This window comes from Hyla sarda, chromosome 4 (assembly GCF_029499605.1).
Source record: "Hyla sarda isolate aHylSar1 chromosome 4, aHylSar1.hap1, whole genome shotgun sequence".
Lineage (NCBI taxonomy): Eukaryota > Metazoa > Chordata > Amphibia > Anura > Hylidae > Hyla > Hyla sarda.
In genome coordinates, this window is record NC_079192.1 from 156,227,151 (window position 1) to 156,254,617 (window position 27,467).

Here is a 27,467-nt window from a genome sequence, read left to right on the forward strand (position 1 = left end):
ATGTTCCGCTGCTTTCTCCCGTCCAGGTTCGAAATGGTTAACCAAACACTCCCTAAATCATCCTTTCAGATCTTGTTATCTGGCAGAAATGTACGGTTGGGTGCTTTGGACCACTGCATCAACGGGCTTATCACCTGTAGAACTCCTTTTGTTGTGCATGCTATGGTATGCCCTTGTGGCAGGTTCTATGTGGGCAAGACCATGAGACAGCGCCAAATACGGTTCTGTGAACACCTGCATTCCATCAGGACCAGGGGTGGGGCCACCAGGTTTATTGCCCACATCAATCTGACACATGGTGGCTCATGCAAGGATTTGAAGTCCCTAGGGTTGGAAAGAGTGCCACCGCACTCATATGGTGGTGATCGCAACCAGTTATTGTTGCAGAAGGAGGCACTTTGGATTGTAAGATTGGGAGCTACAGGCGCACTGGGTCTGAATGACCGTACTGAATTTAGTTAGTTCCTGTAATCTTCTTGTTTCAGTTTGTTTATACTGATACTCACAGCACTTAAGTGTTTGTTTACCTTTATGCACTGTTTTGATGCTTATGTCACAATTCGTTGTCCGCAACAGGTTGCCAAGCAACATGAACGCATCCCTCCTACAAAAGACGGAGTGACACATGTTGCTGCTAGTCCGGCTAGAGGATGTGCGTCACACGCACGAAATGGCCGGTTCCAGCTGCCCCCATCCTCGTTCATGCTCCTGTACCTGCCTGTACTTGAGATGCCAACTAACCGAGAATAAAGCATCTTACTGCATGGTGAGTGCCGTCTCCAACGTCTTCTTTATTGTTATAAAATACAGCCATATTCACACTAGCACAAAACAAAACCTGCTTGTCCAGCACTAACCAAACACTTTAACTTGCCCTCACTATAAAGGTGGCTTACTACCAGCCACCCAATAAAACAAACTTCCCACAACTGGTAATTGTCACAAAGTACATTTTTTGAGGCTACATATGACCGGTACCCTGGGCCAATATAGCGATATCCGTCCACCGTTATTGTCACTGTCTCTGTGTACACAGATAAGCCTTGTACATGAGGCCTAACTCATCTGGTGGAGATATTGTAAGGTGTTTATTTTATTTATCAGTTAAGAGTGTACTATAGCATTTAGTAGAGAGCCATATAACTACTACTAGGTAAACAATTGTAAGGAGACCGTCTCTCTGCCAGGCTCCCTCACTCCATGGGGTTTGAGCATCAGTGGAACTGGTCATAGCTTATCATAATGCTTTGCAATGCTGATTTAGGCAACATGATTCCTAGAAGGTTCCCATTAAAGCTCAGTTTGTCATCTGTATTATCTGCATACCAAAACATAGTATGTAAAACCATTTTGAGTCATCTATATAAAAAAATAGTCCTGGAAGTAATAAGTGAACTACATGGATACCATATACCGCTTATCTACTCAACAGTCCTCATACGTACATACTTTATCACAGTTGATGATGGTCATTCAGTCATAGTCATGACTATAATAACATATCATAGAACACATACCTGAGTGTAAAAAAATATAAACAGCTTCAAACAATTATGTGTAATAACATTTATAGTTAGAAAAATGTCTTATCTACTCACCCCTATTCCTAAGACAATACTCATCACATACATCATACATAATAAGAACTGCCATCCTGATAAATTGTTTTACAAGTCATTCCCATGACTAAATAACTATGCAATTCAAAAGTAATCATTTCCTTTCAGCAAATAGCATGTGTATATAACATGTATATTATATTAAGAAAAACAATATATATTACAGTATATATCTCAGTGCCCTGCGCATGCACAAAAAGAAAATGTATGAAAAAGGTAACAAATAAATAAACTTCTGACTCATCTCAAACCTAACCACATAACCTGATACAGAACAGATCCACTTTGCCTCAAATCATATGGCCAAATGCATTCTCCTTTAACTCCATGTGGGATATGTCACAAAACATACTAGATGTAGACTGGAAGACACATTTGCTTCAGTGTATGGCATTCACCTGATAATGTTTTTCATACGAACTGCTCACAACGTCTTCCTGCTTTCCATATAGCAGTGCTGAACCTATCAAACAACAGATACCAACTACGTCTACATGCCTAGAAAAAAAATTGGGTGTCACTGCACCCATTATGTGTCCTGCCATTATCGCCTTCTTTTTGCAATGTTGGCATGAACAAGAAACCTAGTACCGTATAATCTTTAGCAACAAATCCAGGTTCAATTTGGGATCAGACAACAGTCAGGTTTTGAGTATAGAGGCTTCTAGGTTGAGCGCTTCAATCCGGTCTTCGCTGTGGAGTGACACACTGCCCTAACTGCTGGTGTAAAATCTGTCTAGAGAATAAAAGTTGCTGAGTTGCCCATAGCAACCAATCAGATCACGTCTTTCATTTTCAGAGGCCTTTTCAAAAATGAAAGAAGCAATCTGATTGGTTGCTATGGGCAACTCGGCAGCTTTACCTCTGGAAAGGTTTTGATAAATCTCCCCATTGTGTATGACAGCAGGCCACCCCTAGTAGTGATACAAGGGACACTAACATCTATTTACTCCTACCTTGGTGGTCCTACCCATAAAAGCGCTCCTGTTCCTTTATATATTTCTATTACTCTGTTGGGTCACCTCTAGCCTGGATACAAGATGAGATATGGTTGGGCATGAAGACATACGGGTTTCGTATAGCATCCTACGGAACAGTTTCCCACAGATGTTGCACTTGGGCTTGCAGATCCTGAACACTCATATGTTGATGAAGCTGATGTCCTAGCTGGTCCTGTAAATGCTTGTTTGACTAAAATTCGGGTGACCTGGAAGGCTAAGGAAGTGTTGCAATTCCTGGGAACCCGTGCTGTGCCATTATCCTGCTGAGAAATTAAGCCCTGCTATGAAAGGCAACACGTGTCCACAGGATGCCCTTTACATATCGCTGAGATGTTCGTGTCCCTTGTATCACTACTAGGGGTGGCCTGCTGTCATACACATTGGGGAGATTTATCAAAACTTGTCCAGAGGTAAAGCTGCTGAGTTGCCCATAGCAACCAATCAGATCGCTCCTTTCATTTTTGAAAAGGCCTCTGATAAATGAAAGAAGTAATCTGATTGGTTGCTATGGGCAACTCAGCAACTTTTATTCTCTAGACAGATTTTACACCAGCAGTTAGGGCAGTGTGTCACTCCACAGCGAAGACAGGATTGAAGCGCTCAACCTAGAAGTGGCAGCGCAGCGCATGACGAAGTGTGCCCGATTCAGTATCAACAGAGTAACAGAGCCTCCATTCACCTGTACAGTTTCTCCTAATAAACTTATCGTTTCCCTTTTACATTGTAATCACTTCCATATTTCATCATTACATTCAAACATATATAGTTTCATTTGATTCCAACAACTTTCTTGGCGCATTTTTTTTTTTCCGTCATTAAGTGTAATGATTAGTGTTACGCCTAGCGCTCCGGGTCCCCGCTCCTCCCCGGAGCGCTCACGGCGCCTTTCTCCCTGCAGCTCCCCGGTCAGCGCTGACCGGGAGCGCTGCCCTGTCATGGCCGTTGGGGATGCGATTCGCACAGCGGGACGCGCCCGCTCGCGAATCGCATCCCAGGTCACTTACCCGTTCCCGTCTCCTGCGGTCATGTGCTGGCGCGCGCGGCTCCGCTCTCTAGGGCGCGCGCGCGCCAGCTCCCTGAGACTTAAAGGGCCAGTGCACCAATGATTGGTGCCTGGCCCAATTAGCTTAATTGGTTCCCATCTGTTTCCTGGCTATATCTAGTCTCCTCCCTTGCACTTCCTTGCCGGATCTTGTTGCCCTAGAGCCTAGTGAAAGCGTTTTTGTGTGTTTATACCCTGTGTACCAGAACTACTGCTATCTCCCCTGACTTCGAACCTTGCCGCCTGCCCCCGACCTTCTGCTACGTCCGACTTTGCTTCTGCCTACTCCCTTGTACCTCGCCTATCTTCAGCAGCCAGAGAGGTGAGCCGTTGCTAGTGGATACGACCTGGTCACTACCGCCGCAGCAAGACCATCCCGCTTTGCGGCGGGCTCTGGTGAAAACCAGTAGTGTCTTAGAACCGGTCCACTAGCACGGCCCTCGCCATCCCTCTCTGGCACAGAGGATCCACCTCCTGCCAGCCGGCATCGTGACAGTAGATCCGGCCATGGATCCCGCTGAGGTTCCCCTGCCAGTTGTCTCTGATATCGCCCGACAGATCGCCCATCTAACCCACCAGCTGTCGGAAGTGTCCACCATTGTGCGCCAACATTCGCAACTTCTTCAGCAATCATCTCCTTCGCCAGCTCCTGCACCTCCTCCGCTGCGAGTGGCCACTCCTAGCCTCCACCTGTCCTTGCCGGACAAATTTAATGGGGACTCTAAGTTTTGCCGTGGCTTTCTTTCGCAATGTTCATTGCACCTGGAGATGATGTCGGACCTGTTTCCCACTGAAAGGTCTAAGGTGGCTTTCGTAGTCAGCCTTCTGTCTGGAAAAGCTCTGTCTTGGGCCACACCGCTCTGGGACCGCAATGACCCCGTCACTGCCTCCGTACACTCCTTCTTCTCGGAAATCCGAAGTGTCTTTGAGGAACCTGCCCGAGCCTCTTCTGCTGAGACTGCCCTCTTGAACCTGGTCCAGGGTAATTCTTCCGTTGGCGAGTATGCCGTACAGTTCCGTACCCTTGCTTCAGAATTATCCTGGAATAATGAGGCACTCTGCGCGACCTTCAAAAAAGGCCTATCCAGTCGCATCAAGGATGTGCTGGCCGCACGAGAGATTCCTGCCAATCTGCAAGAACTCATCCATCTAGCTACCCGCATTGACATGCGTTTTTCTGAGCGACACCAAGAGCTCCGCCAGGAAAAAGACCTAGATCTCTGGGCACCTCTCCCACAGTATCCGTTGCAATCTACGCCTGGGCCTCCCGCCGAGGAGGCCATGCAAGTGGATAAGTCTCGCCTGACCCAGGAAGAGAGGAATCGCCGCAGGGAAGAAAATCTCTGTCTTTACTGTGCCAGTACCGAGCATTTCTTGGTGGATTGCCCTATCCGTCCTCCACGCCTGGGAAACGCACGCACGCACCCAGCTCACGTGGGTGTGGCGTCTCTTGGTTCCAAGTCTGCTCCTCCACGTCTCACGGTACCCGTGCGGATTTCTGCTTCAGCCAGCTCTTCTCTCTCAGCCGTGGCCTGCCTGGACTCTGGAGCTTCTGGAAATTTTATTCGAGAGTCCCTAGTGAATAAATTTCGCATTCCGGTGACCCGTCTTGTCAAGCCACTCCACGTTTCCGCGGTCAACGGAGCCAAGTTGGATTGCACCATACGTTTCCGCACGGAGCCCCTTCTTATGAGCATCGGATCTCATCATGAGAGGATTGAACTTTTGGTCCTCCCCAATTGCACCTCGGAAATTCTCCTTGGACTTCCCTGGCTTCAACTTCATTCCCCTACCCTGGATTGGTCCACTGGGGAGATCAGGAGTTGGGGGTCCTCTTGTTCCAAGAACTGTCTAAAACCGGTTCCCAGTACTCCCTGCCGTGACCCTGTGGTTCCTCCTGTATCCGGTCCCCCTAAGGTCATTAAGGACTCTGCCTGCCACAGGAAATGCCCCTCCCCCCCTCCCAGTCCCGTCAGGCAAGCCTCTGTGCCACCCCATGGCCCCCGTCCTGGTGTCACACTGCCCCGTGCCAGGTCTCGCCCTCTGCCCTCTCTCCCCATTCCTACTCCTGCGGTTCTGCCTGCCGTTGAGGAATCCCTCCTTCCTTTCCCGGTGTCCTCATCCCAGGGGAGGCAGTTACCCGATAAAGAGAAGGGGAGACCTAAGGGGGGGGGTACTGTTACGCCTAGCGCTCCGGGTCCCCGCTCCTCCCCGGAGCGCTCACGGCGCCTTTCTCCCTGCAGCTCCCCGGTCAGCGCTGACCGGGAGCGCTGCCCTGTCATGGCCGTTGGGGATGCGATTCGCACAGCGGGACGCGCCCGCTCGCGAATCGCATCCCAGGTCACTTACCCGTTCCCGTCTCCTGCGGTCATGTGCTGGCGCGCGCGGCTCCGCTCTCTAGGGCGCGCGCGCGCCAGCTCCCTGAGACTTAAAGGGCCAGTGCACCAATGATTGGTGCCTGGCCCAATTAGCTTAATTGGTTCCCATCTGTTTCCTGGCTATATCTAGTCTCCTCCCTTGCACTTCCTTGCCGGATCTTGTTGCCCTAGAGCCTAGTGAAAGCGTTTTTGTGTGTTTATACCCTGTGTACCAGAACTACTGCTATCTCCCCTGACTTCGAACCTTGCCGCCTGCCCCCGACCTTCTGCTACGTCCGACTTTGCTTCTGCCTACTCCCTTGTACCTCGCCTATCTTCAGCAGCCAGAGAGGTGAGCCGTTGCTAGTGGATACGACCTGGTCACTACCGCCGCAGCAAGACCATCCCGCTTTGCGGCGGGCTCTGGTGAAAACCAGTAGTGTCTTAGAACCGGTCCACTAGCACGGCCCTCGCCATCCCTCTCTGGCACAGAGGATCCACCTCCTGCCAGCCGGCATCGTGACAATTAGTTATCAGGTGACTATTTATGTAGCTCATAGTTCAGGAGAATATAATATCTTGTGATTTATTATTAAGTGAATCGTCTTCTGCCTTAATCTTGATTGTGATTAGATTTCACAGTTTTCCACAATTATTTTTCCAATCCCATCAAACAGAGACAGAGGTCATTGTAACACAGGAGGGGGTCACTTGCCTAGTAAATAATGATTATTCAGCAAGGGTAGTCAAGAAAAGAATCATGTGAGGTCACAGTAAAAGTCTCCATGTGGAATGCATTGCTTATTTCATGACACTATGCAGAGTGTAAGGTTACAAGGAGGAGAATACGTCTGACACTTAACAGCGACAGTTTTCAACATAGCAGAGAGTCCAGTGAAAGAAATTGAGAGTGACACCAGCAAATGATGGTTTTAATGAACATAAAGCAACAGCTGTGTCTGGGGACAGTTCCTCCAGGCAGTGAAATAGGATTCAGGGTGTGTGTAGTCCAGGAGGCCTCTATTCAAGGACACTGAATGCATTTGTTAACACGGGTTCACGTCCTGTTTGTACAGCACTGGGAAATAAAACAGCTCAGTCACTCAATTAGCAATTACCCTTTTACCTCTGATAGACAGATGGTCCAATAACATTACCACTTATTTATCTGTCAACCCAATGGCTGGCTTGGATTACATCAAACACATTCTATGGCTGACATATCAGTGATGATGGATATGTAGGCTGAATGTTAATTAATTGAACAAGTGTACTGATAGATACAAGAATCCACAGAATGCTCGACATCTACTCTAGTTATGTGTACCAACTTAAAGACCTGAAAAAAAAAACTGCATCTCTTACACCTAGACATACACAATAATTATAAAGACTAAGAAAAAACAACTACATTGAAAATGAGAACAAACCACACAACATTCTTGGAATACATTGAGCAACTGGCACAAAGATCACCCCAATAAACCTATGCCAGAGTGATTTCACATTACCATATATACTCGAGTATAAGCCGACCCGAATATAAGCCGAGGCCCCTAATTTCACCCCAAAAACCCAGGAAAAGTTATTGACTTGACTATAAGCCTAGGGTGGGAAATACATCATCCCACCTGTCATCATCCCCCCCTGTCATCATCCAGACCGTTGTCATTAACACCCCTGTCATCATCACCCTGTTATCATCCCCCCTTCATCATCCCGTCATCATCACCCCCTTCATCATCACCCTGTCATCACCCCTCCCCCTTTCATCATCACCACCTGTCATCATCACCGCCTGTCATCATTACCGCCTGTCATCCCCCCCTTCATCATCACCCTCTGTCATCATCGTCCCCCCCCCCTTCATCATCACCGCCTGTCAATCCAGTGGTCTTCAACCTGCGGACCTCCAGATGTTGCAAAACTACAACTCCCAGCATGCTGGGAGTTGTAGTTTTGAAACATCTGGAGGTCCGCAGTTTGAAGACCTCTGCGGCCTCCGTCATCATCCACACCCCCCCCCCCCCTTAGTTTTCTACTCACCTCCTCTCGGTGGGAAGGAAGGGTGAGCTGGTCCGGGCCATCTATGCTGCAGGGACCGTCCGGTAGGGAGGGTTAGTCGTTCCGGGCTGTCCCTCTTCACTGGGAGAGCCTCTTCTCCGCTCCGGGCCCGGCCCCAGACTAGTGACATTGCCTTGATGACGACGCACAGGGACGTTCATCCCTGCGCATGAACGTCCCTGTGCATCGTCGTCAAGGCAACGTTACTAGTCCGGGGGCCGGGCCTGGAGTGGAGAAGAGGGCCTCCCGGTGAAGATGGACAGCCCGGAACGACTAACCCTCCCCACCGGACGGTCCCTGCAGCATAGATGGCCCGGACCAGCTCACCCTTCCTTCCCACCGAGGGGAGGTGAGTAGAAAACTAAAGGGGGGGTCTGGATGATGATGAAGGCCACAGTGGTCTTCAACCTGCGGACCTCCAGATGTTTCAAAACTACAACTCCCAGCATGCCCGGACAGCCGATGGCTTGTAGTTTTGCAACATCTGGAGGTCCGCAGGTTGAAGACCACTGAGAAGGGATTGACAGGCGGAGAGTTCACTCGAGTATAAGCTGAGGGGGGCATTTTCAGCACAAAAAATCGTGCTGAAAAACTCGGCTTATACTCGAGTATATACGGTATTTATAAAATAAATAGCTCCATAACATTTCATGGCAACATATAAAGAGGAACAAAACAGTTAGGCTCTGTGCACATAGTCCTATTATAACTCCATTCAGTGAATTTCATGCCAATGACAGAATATGATCCTGTCCTATTAGGCCAAGAAAACTCTTTCCAAAGTCCACTTTGGAAAAGCTTTACATTCATGCAAGACAGAAGCCCACTCTTCTATTGGCACCAAGAATATGGCTACACAGAACTACAATTTGGCCATGTGTCTGGAGCCATCATAGCACTGTAGTTCAATTACAAACAAATGTGAGTAACAGTCAATTGACACATTGAACCTGACACATTGAAAATGCTGTTTAGTCTGAAGGCATCACATTATATAGAAGGAGGAGATTAACTGATTTATATACAGTTTTGGGAAAAGTATCCATATCCTTCCTTGTAGGATTGTGCCTACAGAGATAGTTGTCAGTTACTGATATGAACCACCCACTAGACCCCAAAGGGATTATCCAGCAGAAGGTAGAGGGTTTCAGAACTATTCCCATTGTATATAAATAAAAATAAACCTCTTATTACCTCCAACGCTCCTGCAGTGTTTCTGGTGTCCTGCTCCAATCCCCGATGCAATCCTCTTGCTGCTTCTGGGAGTCTACATGTCATACTACAGCATAGCTAATCGATGGCCGCAGCAGTGTCTTGCCTCTACCAGTGATTGGCTGAGCGGCAGTGTGACATATTAGGCCTGGTCCCAGTCATCTTCCTGAGACTGAAGGTCCCACAATCTTTACTTAAAATCATCAGCCAATTAACCTCAGCCCACCAAAGCTTGTCTTCTTAAATTCAAGTTTTTAATTGAAATTATTAAAGGGAACCTGCTTTAAGATTTTACCCTATAAAATTGTTGGCAACAGGTTATGTATGGTAAAATCAGCTTTCTCACCATATCTGGAAGTCTTCGGGACCAGCAAAGGTTTGAAAGCTGCCCAGCGCTCCAGGCTTCTAGGTCTGCACAAGACTTTGGTGCAGAGGGGTGACCTCGGCGATGCCTGGGCTGTCAATCATGCTGAAGTAGAAGTGATTACAGCTCGGAGCACAGTGGCTACCTCAGAATGAAGAGCACACTGGGGACTACTTACATCTGATTTACTTACAGCACTGGACAACTTTCAAACTTATGTTCTCCAGGATTGCTGCTAGTTCTGAATGAGCATGCTTACTGAACCCTACAGTGGCTATTAGAGATGAGCGAATTTTCAAAAAAAAAAATTTTTGCTGATTTGCCAAGAAAGAAATTTGATTCGATACGAATAAATTCACGGCAAATCGATATAAAGTGTGTGTGTTTTAAACTTTTTACACATAGTTTTTTTTTTTGCTTTCTTTAGGTAGTACTATAGGAAATATAAGGTCCCTGCTCCCACCCCCTACCAGTCGTCCCTGACCTGAGGCACTGCGGCGATTTTACCTTTCGTATCTACCGTGTTGTTTGATCGATGGTACTGATTTGAGGTTTACACCTTTTTTCTATTTTGAAGATTTTTGTTGATCAATTTTGTGTGGAGGTATATTCTCTTATTTTAAGAATAATTAATAAAATATTGTTTTTAGTTTTTCTGTGATTATTTAATAGCTCAACTTTAAATTTCTGATCCAAATACCCAATTATTTAGAAACGAAAATTATGAAAATTGTCAGGGGTGCCCAAACTTTTGCATAGGACTGATCAGCAGTTGTATCTGACAAATATCTGCTCAAGTTAAAGGACATTTAGGCTTGTTTTATGGTTTCTAATTTTCAACCTTATTTTATTCAGTATTTTGACCAAAACCAGAATTGGAACCAGCACAGAGAAAAACTATAATAGAAAGATGGTCTGTGCTTGGGACCAACTCCTGGTTTTGGTAAAACTACTGACCAAAATGAGGCTCCAAAACTAAATGGGAACATAGCATTAGACTAAACAGATATAAGATATTTAACACAAAGTGGGCCTCATTTATTAAGAGCGTTGTGAAATATTGTTTCAGACTTGTAGGATTCCTTTCTATTTACTAAGGGAATTCACAGATTTACGGGAACATTTTCCGACCAGCTATTTCTAGATGGAAATTTCAAGCAATTTATTCACAAGGGTTTTCTGTGAATTTAATAGTACATAGGTTGGGTTGTAAAACCCCCTTTCTGGCCGACCACACTCGCTTTGTGACTGACCACACCCCTTTTCAGCTTTTCACAATGCAATGTTGGGTTTGTTGGATTTGTCTGGCGCACACTGGCGCAGACATGTCTCAGACACTGTGCACCAAAATAGCCTAACAAAAACTAGGCAGTTTTAGCTTAGTAAATGATGGCCAATATATGTGACTGCTCCATAATAATGGAGTTAGTTTCATACCAATCCTTTTCATTTGTTTCTTTTTCTTTATAATCCCCACCTTCTCATCTTCCATTAAAGTCTCTTTAAACTGGGGCATTAATTCATAGTAAACCAAATTAAGTAAATGTCATGTTTTTATTTGAAACTATGGCTTATTATAGTAGCAGGCAGCAACAATTTTCCTATTTGCCTAATTTCCCATTTTACAATTATGTAGGAGTATCGTATCCTGGTCCTAACAGGGAGTTCAAGCAAAGAAAGGTTACATTCAGCAAACTGCAGTCTCTGCCAAAATAAAATCCAAGGTCAGACATGCTTTCCTATGAAAAATAAGAAGCCTTTTGTGGCTGACATGAGCAGACGTACAGTATAGTAAAACAGAAGTCATCTGGAGAAGCTTGTATTGGTGATTTATAACTATATAATTTAACTGTAGCACACCAAGTATCAATGACAGTACTGAATTTATTAAAGCCTTTTTCAAAAGTGGGTGGCATACCTTGGCAAGAAGGATATCTATACACAGGTCACAAGGAGTAGAGCAACACTTTAATAGGCCACGTCGTGTGGAAGGATACATACCATGGTGGCAGACTATGTGGCTGCTATGGGGCCCTTGGAAAAAGGGGACCAAATCCTGGTTGGTCCCATTTATTTTTCTATTGGTAAGAAACTATGCAGAACTCCTCTCCCCAGGGAATCAGCACATTAATGGAGGGGGTTATTGACCAACAGGTCATGGAAAGTAAGGAGAAAAACACCAGACTTTTCTATCCTGGGGGGGGGGGGGGGGGGCTGGGGTGCAATCAAAAGCCATAATAGGGGGCCCATTTTGCTATTTGCTATGAGGTGCCCTTTATGTACACCACTGACCACATGGAATGGAAAGTGGCCTAACTGTTCAACTTTTTATGCTGGGCATGCTGATGTCCACAAGTGAGGCATGCAACGTGCCTTGGGTATGACTTTGAACTAAACAGGAACTGCATATAGATGCATACCACTGGGCAGAATTAGCTGTGGAATTTACACACCCAGCCATGATATATTTAATACACTGAATGTATAATTATATTGTACTTTAACAGATTAAATACTTGGCTTGACAATCCTTGATACAGAAGGAGCCAGGGTCATTTTTCTGATGTAATTTTTTTTCTTTACATAATACTTGAAAAAACAACTGGGAAGGCATAATTGTGAACAGGTCAATTACAGTAGGGAACAGATCAGCTATCGTACATTTAGAAACTTTTCCAACCCTGTGATTCTGAATGAGATGAAAACAGAATGTTAAAAATCCTTATTTATTAAAAATGGAAAACTAAGATTTTGCACTGACGAACTTATTTAGATAATTTACCCAGTACTTAGTTGAAGCACCTTTGGTAGCGATTACAGCCTCCAGTCTTCTTGAGGATTATGTCACAAGGTTTGCACACCTGGATTTGGGAATTCTCATCCATTTGTCTCTGCAGATCCTCTAGAGCACTGTCAGGTTAGATAGCAAAAGTTGGTGGAAACCATTCTCAGGTCTTGACCATTGGGTTCTTGATCACCTTTTTACATGGCCTATCTCCCTCAATTACTTAGTTTGGTGGGGCAGTCAGCTTTAGGAAGACTTTTGATCCTACAAAACGTATTTCATTTAACCCCTTAAGGACACATGACGTACTGGAACGTCATGTGTCCGCTCCCGATCTATAACGCGGGGCCACGGCGTGGCCCCGTGTCATAGCGGGTCGGGCCCAGCCTCTAACAACGGCCGGGACCCGTGGCTAATAGCGCGCGGCATTGATCGCTGTGCCGCACGCTATTAACCCTTTAGACGCGGCGTTCAAAGTTATAGGGGTCAGAAATGACAATTTTAAACGTATTAATTTTCCTGCATGAAGTTATGATTTTTTCCAGAAGTACGACAAAATCAAACCTATATAAGTAGGGTATCATTTTAACCGTATGGACCTAGAGAATAAATATCAGGTATAATTTTTACCAAAAAATGTACTACGTAGAAACGGAAGCCCCCAAAATTTACAAAACGGCGGGTTTTTTTTTCAATTTTGTCTCACAATGATTTTTTTTTTTTCGTTTCACTGTAGAATTTTGGGCACAATGACTGACGTCATTACAATGTAGAATTGGTGGCGCAAAAAATAAGCCATCAAATGGATTTTTAGGTGCAAAATTGAAAGAGTCATGATTTTTTAAAGGCAAGGAGCAAAAACGAAAATGCAAAAACGGAAAAACCCCCGGTCCTTAAGGGGTTAAGAATTATGAAGGCCACCGTACTCTTGGGAACTTTCAGTGCAGTAAAAATGTTTTTTGTATCCTTTAGATCTGTAACTCCACACAATCTCTGAGCTCTACCTGCAGTTCTTTCTATCTCATGGCTTGGTCTTTGCTTTAATTTACATTGTCAACTGTGACATATACATATAGGCTAGGCTAAATATACAGCAACATGAGAATACAGCAGCACACTGCTAGCACAAAGATACAGATAAAACCTGAAATGCTATACAGCTATAATGCAAAAAATGGAGAAAAAAAAGTGAGGTACCTAGCTCACAATTTGGCGGCCAAATAGCTTGGACCATAATATATATATATATATATATATATATATATATATATATATATATATATATATATATATATACACACAAACACACACACGCTTTGTCTTTCCAGATCATGTCCAGTAAACTGAATTTACCACTGGTGACTCCAGTCAAGGTGCAGAAACAGCTCAGAGATGATCAAGAGAAATGGGAGGCCCCGAGAGTTAAATTTTAAATGCCCATAGTTACATAGTGTGCAAGGTTGAAAAAAAGAAAAAATAGTCCATCAAGTTCAACCTAAAACGCTACTAAAATGCGGCCCATAGACTGGTTTGAGTGGCATTGGGGCCGCTCTGCCAGTGGGTCGCTCCCCCCCAGTGGGCACTGGTGTTGCGGCAGTGGTGGTCGCCGCCCAGTGCTACGCCATTTTATGCTGGGGACGTTAGGGACCCACTCTGAATAGGTGGCCTTGACGTGGCGAGTGGGCTTGTACTTTTTGATCAAAAATGTATACTAACAACCTGTTAGTTTTTGATATTATGCTGAGAAGCAATCAGATCATTATGCAAGATTGTAGATGTGCGCCATGTCTGTTTTCTACCCGAATTCATACTGTGATTTCTATCCTTCCCTTTTTTTTTTTTTGAACATGTGCTGCACTCTTCCCCACCCCCTCAGCCCAACCCTATATAGGTGGTAATTAGCCACACAAGGGCCATTTCATTCCTAGCAGCCTCCCAGTCTAACTGGGAGAGCATGGTAAATGAGCCATTACACCTTGTTCACACTGGTGTGGAGCGGGGCGGCGTCCGTTGCTGCCGTGGCGCTGTGTCTGCGGGCGGGTGCGGCCCATAGACTGGTTTGAGTGGCATTGGGGCCGCTCTGCCAGTGGGTCGCTCCCCCCCCCCCCACCCTTGGGCACTGGTGTCGCGGCGGTGGTGGTCGCCGCCCAGTGCTACGCCATTTTATGCTGGGGACGTTAGGGACCCACTCTGAATAGGTGGCCTTGACGTGGCGAGTGGGCTTGTACTTTTTGATCAAAAATGTATACTAACAACCTGTTAGTTTTTGATATTATGCTGAGAAGCAATCAGATCATTATGCAAGATTGTAGATGTGCGCCATGTCTGTTTTCTACCCGAATTCATACTGTGATTTCTATCCTTCCCTTTTTTTTTTTTTTTTGAACATGTGCTGCACTCTTCTCCACCCCCTCAGCCCAACCCTATATAGGTGGTAATTAGCCACACAAGGGCCATTTCATTCCTAGCAGCCTCCCAGTCTGACTGGGAGAGCATGGTAAATGAGCCATTACACCTTGTTCACACTGGTGTGGTGCGGGGCGGCGTCCGTTGCTGCCGTGGCGCTGTGTCTGCGGGTGGGTGCGGCCCATAGACTGGTTTGAGAGGCATTGGGGCCGCTCTGCCATTGGGTCACTCCCCCCCCCCGTGGGCACTGGTGTCGCGGCGGTGGTGGTCGCCGCCCAGTGCTACGCCATTTTATGCTGGGGACGTTAGGGACCCACTCTGATTAGGTGGCCTTGACGTGGCGAGTGGGCTTGTACTTTTTGATCAAAAATGTATACTAACAACCTGTTAGTTTTTGATATTATGCTGAGAAGCAATCAGATCATTATGCAAGATTGTAGATGTGCGCCATGTCTGTTTTCTACCCGAATTCATTCTAAAACGCTACTATATTGATCCAGGGGAAGGCAAAAAAAAACATAACTTGCAATAGTATATTTTTCCAGAAAAACATCCAGGCCCCCTTGGAACTCTCTGGCATAACATTGTTACGATTCGGCAGGCTGGATGTGGATCCTCTGTGTCAGCGAGGGATTGGCGTGGACCGGTTCTAGGGTTGCTACTGGTTTTCACCAGAGCCCGCCGCAAAGCGGGATGGTCTTGCTGTGGCGGTAGCAACCAGGTCGTATCCACCGGCAACGGCTCAACCTCGCTGACTGCTGAGAAGGCGTGGGACAGATAGACTAGGCAGAGGCAAGGTCAGACGTAGCAGAAGGTCGGGGCAGGCGGCAAGGTTCGTAGTCAATGAGGATGGCAGGAGATCTGGAACACAGGCTTTGGACAACACTAAACGCTTTCACTGGCACAAGGCAACAAGATCCGGCAAGGAAGTGCAGGGGAAGTGAGGTAATATAGACAGGGAGCAGGTGGAAGCTAATTAGGCTGATTGGGCCAGGCACCAATCATTGGTGCACTGGCCCTTTAAATCTTAGAGAGCTGGCGCACTCGCACCCTATGGAGCGGAGCCGTGCGCACCAGAACATGACAGCCGGGGACCGGGACGGGTAAGTGACTTGGGATGCGATTCGCGAGCGGGCGCGTCCCACTATGCGAATCGCATCCCCGCCGGCAATGTCAGTGCAGCGCTCCCGGTCAGCAGGTCTGACCGGGGCGCTGCAGAGAGGAGAACGCCGCGAGCGCTCCGGGGAGAAGCAGGGACCCGGAGCGCTCGGCGTAACAAACATCATGTGGCAGTGAGTTCTGTAGTCTCACTGCTCTTACAGTCTTACAGTAAACCATCTGTCTGTGATGATGGTGAAACTTTCTTTCCTCTAGACGTAGAGGATGCCCTCTTGTCATGGTTATCGGCCTAGGTATAAAAAAGATCACTAGAAAGATCGCTGTACTGTCCATTCATATATTTTTATATTGTGCCCTAAGACGTCTTTTCTCCAAACTAAATAACGCAAACCTTGATAACCTGTCTTGGTCCTGTAATCCTCCCACACCGTTAATTATCTTTGTCGCCCTCATCTGCACCCTCTCCAGTTTATCCATGTCCTTCTTAGATACAGGAGCCTAAAATCAGACAAAAAGCCTCTGCAAATATGAAATAGCACAAAAAAAAACCCAAATAGAAAGGAGGTCTCAAAATCCACTAGGTGCTCCTTCATCTCTAAGGCCTATGTTTGACTCAAGTAGTGCATTCGGGTCACATATGGGATATTACTAAAAACTACAAAATCAGGACTTGGAAGTTGCATTTCTGTGTCAATATCTGCTGTGGTATATAAAAAAAAATACATTGGATTAAAGTAGAATATCTGCAAAGAAAATGGAGATTTTTACTTTTCTCATCCACTTTGCTGTTATCCCAACACACTTTCAGAATGTCATTTTAAATACTTTGAGGGGAGCAGTTTTTAAAAGAGAGTGATTGATGGGAGGGTTTTTATTATACAGACCCCTTACATCCACTTCAATTTTTGGGGGAAATGTTTAAAGGGGTACTCCGGTGAAAACCTTTTTTCTTTTAAATCAAATTGTGGCCAAAAGTTAAACATATTTGTAAATTACTTCTATTAAAAAATCTTAATCCTTCCAGTACTTATTAGCTGCTGAATGCTACAGAGGAAATTCCTTTCTTTTTGGAACACTGATGACATCACAACCACAGTGCTCTCTGCTGACATCTCTGTCCATTTTAGCAACCATGCATAGCAGATGTATGCAAAGGGCAGCATGGTGGCTCAGTGGTTGGCACTGCTGCCTTGCAGTGCTGGGGACTTGGGTTCAAATCCAACTAAGGACAACAATAAATAAAGCATTATTATTATTATAATAACGTCAGCAGAGAGAACTGTGGTTGTGATGTCATCAGAGAGCATTCCAAAAAGAAAAGAATTTCCTCTGTAGTATTCAGCAGCTAATAAGTACAGGAAGGATTAAGATTTTTTAATAGAAGTAATTTACAAATCTGTTTAACTTTCCGGAGCCAGTTGATTTAAAAGAAAAAAGGTTTTCACCGGAGTACCCCTTTAAGTCCTGTAATGTATTAACCTGTTAAGGACCCATGACCTGATAGCGACCCGTGGCTAATAGCGCGCAGCATTGATCGTGGTCCAGCGCGCTATAAGACAGAGCATCTGTGCCCCACCGGAGGAGGTTCGGGGCACACCGCGCAGACACATCTATTGTGCCGGCTGCCCAGCCGAGCCAGCCTGCGACGAGGAGCCCAGCACACCAGGGGCTACCATCTCGACCCAAACGGAGCGGTGAGTGGTACAGTAGCACCAACAATCATTACTTGCTACAGTATCTCTGGATCCATACTTGTTACAATATTTCTTGGATTACAACACCTATCGCTACTGTTATTCTAAGACTGCCGATAATTGCCACTGTTATTCTAAGACTGCCGACAATACAAATCAGATAAACAGAAACGGCTGGATTTGACCAAATATAAGTTATACAGAGGTGGCTGCTATAAACAATTTTTTTTATTTAATTTTATCTTACATCATTGTTTTAATATTATTTAGTTTTTTAATACTGGTCTCTAGCAAGAGCCCTGCTGAGACCATTTATGTAACTAATTAATCAATAAACATTTTTTGGTTATCTATACAACTAGTCTGCACATTCTATTCCATTACACATATATCCCATTTTAACCACTATATACTTTCATTAAAAACCCAGTGATCCATTCCACATATAGTAAGTATATACCTTGAGGTCTGCAACCCCTTTTTCTTTTATTGTATTTTTTTTCCCTGTTTCTCTGTAGATTTTTGGGTAAAATGACTGACGTCATTACAAAGTAGAATTGGTGGCAAAAAAATAAGCCATCATATGGATTTTTAGGTGCAAAATTTAAAGAGTTATGATTTTTTAAAGGTAAGGAGGAAAAAATGAAAATGCAAAATCGGAAAAACCCCGGGTCCTTAACGACGAAGGACGTAAATGTATGTCCTGGTGATGCGGTACTTAACGCATCAGGACGTACATTTACGTCCTAAGCATAAACGCGGGCATCGGAGCGATGCCCAGATCATGTGCGGCAGGTCCCGGCTGTTGATCGCAGCCAGGGACCCGCCGGTAATGGCGGACATCCGCGATCCCGCGGATGTCCGCCATTAACCCCTCAGATGCCGTGATCAATACCGATCACGGCATCTGCAGCATCGCGGTCACTTAATTGGATGATCGGATCGCCCGCAGCGCTGCCGTGGCGATCCGATCATCCTGCACGGCAGCCGGAGGTCCCCTCACCTTGCTCCGCTGTCTTCCGGGAGTCTTCTGCTCTGATCTGCCTTCCCGCAGACCAGAGCAGAAGATGACCGATAACCCTGATCAGTGCTATGTCCTATACATAGCACTGAACAGGATTAGCAATCGAGTGATTGCTTTAAATAGTCCCCTATAGGGACTATTAAAGTGTAAAAATAAAAGTAAAAAAAGTAAAAGTAAAAAAAATGTGAAAACCCCCCTCCCCAATAAAAATGTAAATTGCCCCATTTTCCCTATTTCACCCCCAAAAAGTGTTAAAAAATATATTTTATATACATATTTGGTATCGCCGCGTGTGTAAATATCTGAACTATTAAAATAAAATGTTAATGATACTGTATGGTGAATGGCGTGAACGTAAAAAAAAAACCTCCAAAATAGCTGCTTTTTTATAACCTTTTACTCCAAATAGCAAATATGGTATCAATAAAAAGTACTGATCACGGCGCAAAAAATTAGCCCTCATACCGCCGCTTATACGGAAAAATGAAAAAGTTATAGGTCTTCAAAATAGGGGGATCTTAAACGTACTAATTTGGTTAAAAAGTTTGTGATATTTTTTAAGCGCAACATTAATAGAAAAGTATGTTATCATGGGTATCATTTTAATCGTATTGACCCAAAGAATAAAGAACACGTCATTTTTACCGTAAATTGTACGGCGTGAAAACGAAACCTTCCAAAATTAGCAAAATTGCGGTTTTCTTTTTAATTTCCCCACACAAATAGTATTTTTTTGGTTGCGCCATACATTTTATGGTAAAGTGAGTGATGGCATTACAACGGACAACTGGTCGTGCTAAAAACAAGCCCTCATACTAGTCTGTGGATGAAAATATAAAAGAGTTATGATTTTTTGAAGGCAAGGAGGAAAAAATGAAAACATAAAAATAAAATTTTCTGCGTCCTTAAGGCCCAAATGGGCTGCGTCCTTAAGGGGTTAAAAGTAAAAGTGGCTTTAATAAATAATGCCAACATAAAGTAGACATATTTTAAATGTAAATCAATGTCTTATGTGGGATCTTCCTTACAAGCAGAAATTGTCAAATGTAGAAAAATGCTAACATTTTTTTTGCTACTTTTTTTTATTTTTTATTTTTTTTACAAAAAAATATATCAACCCAAAATTTACCCCAACAGAACGTAGAATCTGCTGCCAAAACTATTTCAAAATAACTAAGATATGTAAAGGCATCCCAAAGTTTTTAATAAATAGAGACATAGATTTGAAAAACTGGGCTGTGCCCACAAGGCCACAAGTGTTTATAAGGGAAATACTACACCATACATAGAACATCTTTTAATTGGACTAATAGAAGGAGATAGATACTTAAAAATAAATCAAATAAATAGAATAACCATAATCCTTCAGCCTTCTACACTACATCTGTGGCAGTCCCCTATCATAAAATATGCAGGCTTCTCCTGAAAAGACAAGTGACCTATAACATCTTGAAGTATTTCCAGGCGCATTGTTTACATTGTCTGAAAATGCCAATTTCATACAAGTCTTTAGCCTGTGGCCAGTGATGTGCGGGTAGGACCGGAGGTGGGTTCCCCACAATGAATACAGCTTGGTATTCTATTCTGCTTGGTAATTGAGTGTGACAATAGCTTGTACAGAAGACGGTAACCTGCTGCTTCTAAACACATCTCAGCACTTCCAGCGGTAATTAAGTCTCATCTATAGAGCGGCCCACATGGCTACAACAGGCACACACAGTGTACAGTATGTGTAGTCATGGCATACAGAACAAATCTGTACAAAGATCTGTATAACAATAGGCAATTGTGCCATCAGCAGAAAATGAAAGAGGGATAAAGGGGGAAAATATCTATAAACTATAGTACAGTGTTCGAAGTTTATACACTATAGTACAGAGAACTAAAGGTTGCAATATTTTGTATGGTGATAATGGATTGCATTTCTAAATAACTAGTCTACTGTAGAAGATACCTTATATGCATATACAGCCTAGGTCTCCAAACTGGGGACCTCAAGCTGTTGCAAAACTACAACTTTCAGCATGCTCAGAGAGCCAACGGCTGTTAGGGAGTAGACGTTCTGTAAAATCTGGTGGTCCACAGTTTGGAGACCACTAATATACAGTATACGTATATACAGGGGCATAGCTATAGGGGGTGAAGAGGTAGCAGTCGCACGGGAATCCTGGTGCATAAGGTGGCCCCAAGGCATATCTGCCCAATAAGAGACCAGTATTATAATTGGCACATATGGCCCTGTTGCAGATTTTGCATTGGGAACAGAAGTTTCAAGTTACACCTCTGATTATACATTAGGTTTAGTTGTATTAGTTATAAGTTATAATTTTCTTCTCTTACTATTTTTTCATATTTTGGTAGTTCTAAATCAATTGTTAGTTTTCTAAAGCAATATGGTGACAAACTGGAATATGGGTTGCCCTGAAACAATTCTTCATATACTGTAAAGTGAGGGAGTGTTAAATATCAGAATTTAACTTGTAACTGTTATCCCTAAAAGGTCAACATTTGGGGACAAAATTAACACATAACAAATGTGGAACACATTGGGAACATTCTAAAGGCTCTATCTTGGCTAGGATGTTACAAGTGAGACCAAATTTTTAAACATAAGACATAACAAATGTAGAACACATTCGGAATATTCTAAAGGTTCTATGGGAACAGAGGCGTAGCGTGGGGGGTGCAGGGGGGGCCGGCCGCACCTGACGCAACATCTGGGGGGACGCGCTCTCCGGGATAGGAATACTTCTTTTTATGTGCCCGGGCCGGCTCCTGTGTGTGGCTGCAGACGGGGGGCCGGCCAGAGCATATAAAAACGAATACTGTATACTAAAAACCAGGGGGTCTCCAGCTGTTGTGAAACTACAACTCCCAGCATGCCCGGACCGGCAAAGTATGTCCGGGCATGCTGGGAGTTGTAGTTTCACAACAACTGGAGGCCCCCTGGTTTTTAGTATACAGTATTAGTTTTTATATGCTCTGGTCGGCCCCCGCCTGCAGCCACACACGGGAGCCGGCCCGGGCACATAAAAAGAAGTATTCCTATCCGGACATCCCTGTGTCCTGAAAAATATTTTCGGGACATAAGGATGTCCGCCGGTCACTCACCATTCCCCGGCCAGCGCGCCCTCCTTCGGTCCTTCGCTTCTCCGCCTCTATGGTTGTACGCACGGGACGTCACTGACGTCCCGTGCGTACAACCATAGAAACGGAGGAGGACCGCAGGAGGACGCGCGCTGGCCGGGGCCTGGTAAGTGACCGGCGGCGCGTCATCTTCTTCAGTGTTCCGGTCACTGTTCCCCCGGTCCCGGCACCTACTGCTATGGTCCATAGGCCAAAGCAGTAGATGTGACCCCGGGCCGGAGGAGCGGTGACCGGATCACTGTGGGGGCAGCAGTACAGACATACAGCCTCCAGCCATACACTGTATATGGCTGGAAGCTGTATGTCTGTGGGGTGAGGGGAAGCTGCCTACTATTGTGGGGGAACTGCTGACCTAATGTGGGGGGGAGCTGCCTACAAATGTGGGGGGAGCTGCCTAATATTGTGGGAGGGAGCTGCCTAATATTGTGGGGGAACTGCCTACTATTGTGGGGAACCTGCCTACTATTGTGGGGGAAATGCTGACCTAATGTGGGGGAGCTGCCTACGATTGAGGAAGTTGGCTCCATCTAGCCCAGTCTTGGATCATCTCCAGGGTATGGTTCCATTTTGATGTTTAGTTTTTGTTCTTTATATTTTTTGTCGTTTATGATGGTTGTGAGATGACATATAATAGCATGGCCCATGTTAGGTTGCTACATTTGTAGATTTGTATTCATAGACCTGCTGAAAATGTGGAGAATGTGTAATGCATGTTCGCACTCAATAAAGTGTTTGGAAATAAACTTGTATTTAGATGCATTTTACTTTAATTACATCAGTATTTTCATAACAAACAATACATGTGCTTAGGGGGTAAGGGTTTCTTTAACTAATCTAGTGGAAGAGACTCGAGTGCTAAAATCCACGGGTTAGGGGGCGCAAATTACTTGCCTTGCCCCGGGTGCTGACAACCCACGCCACGCCACTGCATGGGAAAGAAACTAGGAGTGGCTTGCTGTAATACCATCAGTGAAATTTCCAGCTAAGATAAATATGATGGAGAAATCATGCAGAGAAGCATTGTCCTCAGTATAGGAACAAATACATATATATTTTTTTTACCATGTTAAAATGATATCTTTCAAAATGGACACTGTAGTAAAAGACTAGCAAGTAACAGAAGCAAACTCTTCCATATATTGAAGAAGCTGTTCATCAAAAAGTTTAGGATAAATGTTATCATGTTGAAATAATTCTGCTACATTAAAGTACATTTATGCAAGAATAACCAGTATATTCAAAAAAATATTAAGGGAACACTTAAACAATACAATGTAACTCCAAGTCAATCACATTTCTGTGAAATCACACTGTCCACTCAGGAAGCATCACTGATTGACTATCAATTTCACATGCTGTTGTGCAAATGGAACAGACAACAGGTGGATATTATAGACAACCAGCAAGACACCCCCCCCAATAAAGGAGTGGTTCTTCAGGTGTTGACCACATACCACTTCTCAGTTCCTATGCTTCCTGGCTGATGTTTTGGTCACTTTTGAATGCTAGCGGTGCTTTCAATCTAGTGGTAGCATGAGACGGAGTCTACAACCCACATAAGTGGCTCAGATAGTGCAGCTCATCCAGGATTGCACATCAATGAGAGCTGTGTCAAGAAGGTTTGCTGTGTCAGCGTAGTGTCCAGAGCATGGAGGTGCTACCAGGAGACAGGCCAGTACATCAGGAGACCTGGAGGAGGCCAACAACCCAGCAGCAGAACTACTACCTCTGTCTTTGTGCAAGGAGGAGCAGGAGGATTACTGTGAGGGTCCTGCAAATTGACCTACAGCAGGCCATAAATGTGCATGTGTCCACTCAAACGGTCAGAAACAGACTCCATGAGGGTGGCATGAGGGCCCAAAGTCCACAGGTGGGTGTTGTGCATACAGCCCAACACCATGCAGGACGTTTGGCATTTGCCAGAGAACACCAAGATTGGCAAATTCGCCACTGTCGCCATGTGCTCTTCACAGATGAAAGCAGGTTTACACTTAGCACATGTGACAGACGTGACAGAGTCTGGAGACGCCATGAACGTTCTGCTAACTGCAACATCCTCCAGCATGACCGGTTTGGCAGTGGGTCAGTTATGGTGTGGGGTGGCCGCACAGGGGGAGGTCACAGCACAGGGGGGGTGGCACAGCCCTCCATGTGCTTGCCAGAGGTAGTCTGACTGCCATAAGGTACCGAGATGAGATCCTCTGTCCCCTTGTGAAACCATATGCTGGTGCGGTTGGCCCTGGATTCCTCCTAATGCAAGACAATGCTAGACCTCATGTGGCTGGAGTGTGTCAGCAGTTCCTGCAAGAGGAAGGCATTGATGCAATGGACTGGCCCGCCCTTTCCACAGACCTGAATCTGATTGAGCCCATCTGGGACATCTTCTCGCTCCATCCACCAACAGACTGCACCACAGACTGTCCAGGAGTTGGCGGATGCTTTAGTCCAGGTCTGGGATGCATACGCCACCTCATCCGGAGCCTGCCCAGGCGTTGTAGGGAGGTCACACAGGCGCGTGGAGGCCACACACACTACTGAGCCTCATTTTGACTTGTTTTAAGGACATTACATTAAAGTTGGATCAGCCTGTAGTGTGGTTTTCCACTTTGATTTTGAGTGTGACTCCATATCCAGACCTCCATGGGTTGATAAATTTGATTTCCATTGATAATTTTTGTGTGATTTTGTTGTCAGCACATTCAACTATGTAAAGATGAAAGTATTTTATACGATTAGTTCATTTATTCAGATCTAGGATATGTTATCTTAGTGTTCCCTTAATTTTTTTAAGCAGTGTATATATATATATATATATATATATATATATATGTATAGACTTCAGACTAAGATTTTATTATACACACCTTATTACACAAGATATTTTTTTAGGACAAGACACCTGTCCTGGGTGCATTGAAAATACTTGAGACTACACAGCTTTACAAATCTGTTTGACTTTCTGGCACCAGTTGACATTTTCCATTGGAGTACCCCTTTATATGCAGCAACAACAAACAAATGATGTTCAGTATATGGACATTGGATACAAACAAAACACAATGGTTTAGAGGTTAGCTCTGGGCTTTCAACTGGATCCAGTGAGGATGACATCTGCATAAGGATTGCAAATTCTACCCATATTTGCTTGAGTATATTCCAGGAACTCTGGTTTCTCCCACATCCTAGGTCTATACTGGTGATATGGCATTTTAATGAATCCTTACCTGGATAGGGTATGTTTGAGGCAAGAGAAAACACTGTAGCCTCCTTTACGGGTAGAAACTAATGTAAATTACTGCATAATATGTAGGGTGATGTAGAGTATTTTTACACTATTAAAGTAGAGGATTATGAATATATACTGTACATGGATATTGTTTATATTCTCATGATGCATACGCCAAGAACATGTTAAATGTCTCTATTTCATTGTACTGAACACCAACACACAGCAACTCACTAACCAGTATTCAAAAGCATGATATCCTTAAATTATTTTAACAAATGTCTCATAGAACACTAATCTTCCAATAGAACACCATCATTCCTTGAGAGCCTACAATTTCTCCCACCTTTTAAAGAACAAGAAATACCAGCTGTGCAATACATGCACATGAAAAGACCATAAAACCTTAATCCGACTTAGCCCGAGCAATTCATCTATTGTTTCAAAGTTAAATGTGATTATTCCATTCGCAGACATTAAAAACCAGAACTGACAGTATTTTCTTCTCATCAGCTCACAAATAGTTTAACAGTTAAAAACGACTGTACAAGACTACGCACTAAAACTACCACCACCAGCCAGCACCAAGGCAGCGTGAAACGCTTCAAATGACCTTCTAATGTAAAGCTGTCATCAGTAGTCTTCATGAGTTATCTTAACACTTGGTTTTTCAAACAATAACTTCCTAGGGTTATGAAAGCAGTGCTATCGGAGGCACATGAAGACTTTACAATGTTCCATTCTGGACCACACAGGTATAAATGGATTTCAATATTTCACCAGTGCCTCTAGATGTGCAGTGCTGTCAGCAAGGTATGTATTCATTTCCAACTGTTTTATTAGGCAGCATAATGTTAACTGGATCTGAAAACTTTCTTCTTCGCTCAATGCCAGGAACAGCCAAATGAGCAGAACCATGCCTCAACGTCCGCAACCTGCTGGAGTAGACCTCATTCTTTCATGGGCAGTGCATGCAATATGGGAGAGGACAAATGCATCGGGGCTCCTGGGACTAAATGCTAAATCTGTTGCAGGGTCCACAACTACCATGTGCCATTTATATTGCTGGTGTCATCCTAGGAGATAGAAGGGCCATTGAGAGACCCTAGCCTGGTGCAATTGCCATCTCTGTTCTCCCTATAGAAAAGCTCATTGAAAAGGCATTTGTTTTTGTTTTCTGATTTATCATACTCTCACTATAATACTCAGGCTAGAGCTGGGCGGTATGACCAAAAACGGGTATCACGGTATTTTTTTAACTTATGGTGGTTCCACGGTATACAACGGTATTTCTTTCACCCCCCCCAAATCATGTGGCCCACGAGCGCTGTTCTGCTCCCCCCTCCCCCCCCAAATCATGTTACCCGCCAGCGCTGTTCTGCTCCCCCCCCCCAATAAATTATCAGCCCAGCGGGGTACTACTCACATATGTCACCCGCGAGCACTGCCCTCCTCCTCTTTGTTGCGGGCCACCGGCGCTGGAACTCTATACGGTACGCCAGGAAGTATTACTTTACTGAGAGAGTAGTGGATGCATGGAATAGCCTTCCTGCAGAAGTGGTCGCTGCAAATACAGTGAAGGAGTTTAAACATGCATGGGATAAGCATAAGGCTATCCTTCATATAAGATAGGGCCAGGGACTATTGATAGGATTCAGAATATTGGGCAGACTAGATGGGCCAAATGGTTCTTATCTGCCGACACATTCTATGTTTCTAACCTGCGGACCTTCAGATGTTACAAAACTACAACTCCCAGCATGCCCGGACAGCCAACGGCTTTCCGGGCATGCTGGGAGTTGTAGTTTGGCAACAGCTGGAGGTCCGCAGGTTTGAGACCACTGCTGTACGCTGTATCCCTATGCCCGGGCTGCAAAAGATGAACAAATTAAACTTTAACTTACCTACGTCGGCCTCACGCTGGGGATGGGAACATCTGAGAGCCGTCAGCTGATCACCCGCCGGAGCGATGTCCCGACGTGGCCAGTGATAGGCTGAGCCCACTGTCATGTAAGAAGCCGACGTAGGTAAGTTAAAGTTTATTTTGTTTATCTTTTGCAGCCCGGGCATAGGGATACAGCGTACAGCAGTGGTCTCAAACCTGCGGACCTCCAGCTGTTGCAAAACTACAACTCCCAGCATGCCCGGACAGCCGTTGGCTGTCCGGGCATGCTGGGAGTTGTAGTTTGGCAACATCTGGAGGTCCACAGATTGGAGACCACTGGCGTACAGTATAGAGTTCCAGCTCCGATGGCCCGCAACAAAGAGGAGGAGGGCAGTGCTTGCGGGGGACATATGTGAGTAGTACCCCGCTGGGCTGATAATTTATTGGGGGGGAGCAGAACAGCGCTGGCAAGTGACATGTGAGTAGTTCACCGATGTGGGGACAGCTCAGCGGGCTGACAAT

The 27,467-nt window shown here is 44.9% G+C and overlaps 1 protein-coding gene and 1 long non-coding RNA gene across 12 annotated transcripts in view; one reads left to right on the forward strand and one right to left on the reverse strand.

Annotated features, from left to right (window-relative positions):
* THSD4 (thrombospondin type 1 domain containing 4) overlaps nt 1-27,467 on the reverse strand; it is an 874,264-nt gene that overhangs the window by 670,600 nt on the left and 176,197 nt on the right. The window contains exon 1 of one of the 11 annotated variants that reach the window (XM_056572474.1): nt 2,576-2,878. The exons of 9 other annotated variants lie outside the window; for them this stretch is intronic. In XM_056572474.1, the coding sequence (XP_056428449.1) occupies nt 2,576-2,593 (18 nt within the window). In that variant the 5' untranslated portion in view covers nt 2,594-2,878. Of the gene's footprint in view, nt 1-2,017; nt 2,197-2,575; nt 2,879-27,467 lie in introns of those variants that run through there. One more of the 11 variants, XM_056572463.1, reaches the window with a different exon arrangement.
* LOC130368595 (uncharacterized) lies at nt 602-26,189 on the forward strand. The gene is made up of 3 exons (XR_008892516.1): nt 602-766; nt 25,750-25,873; nt 25,955-26,189. It is a non-coding gene; the product is annotated as an uncharacterized LOC130368595 (long non-coding RNA).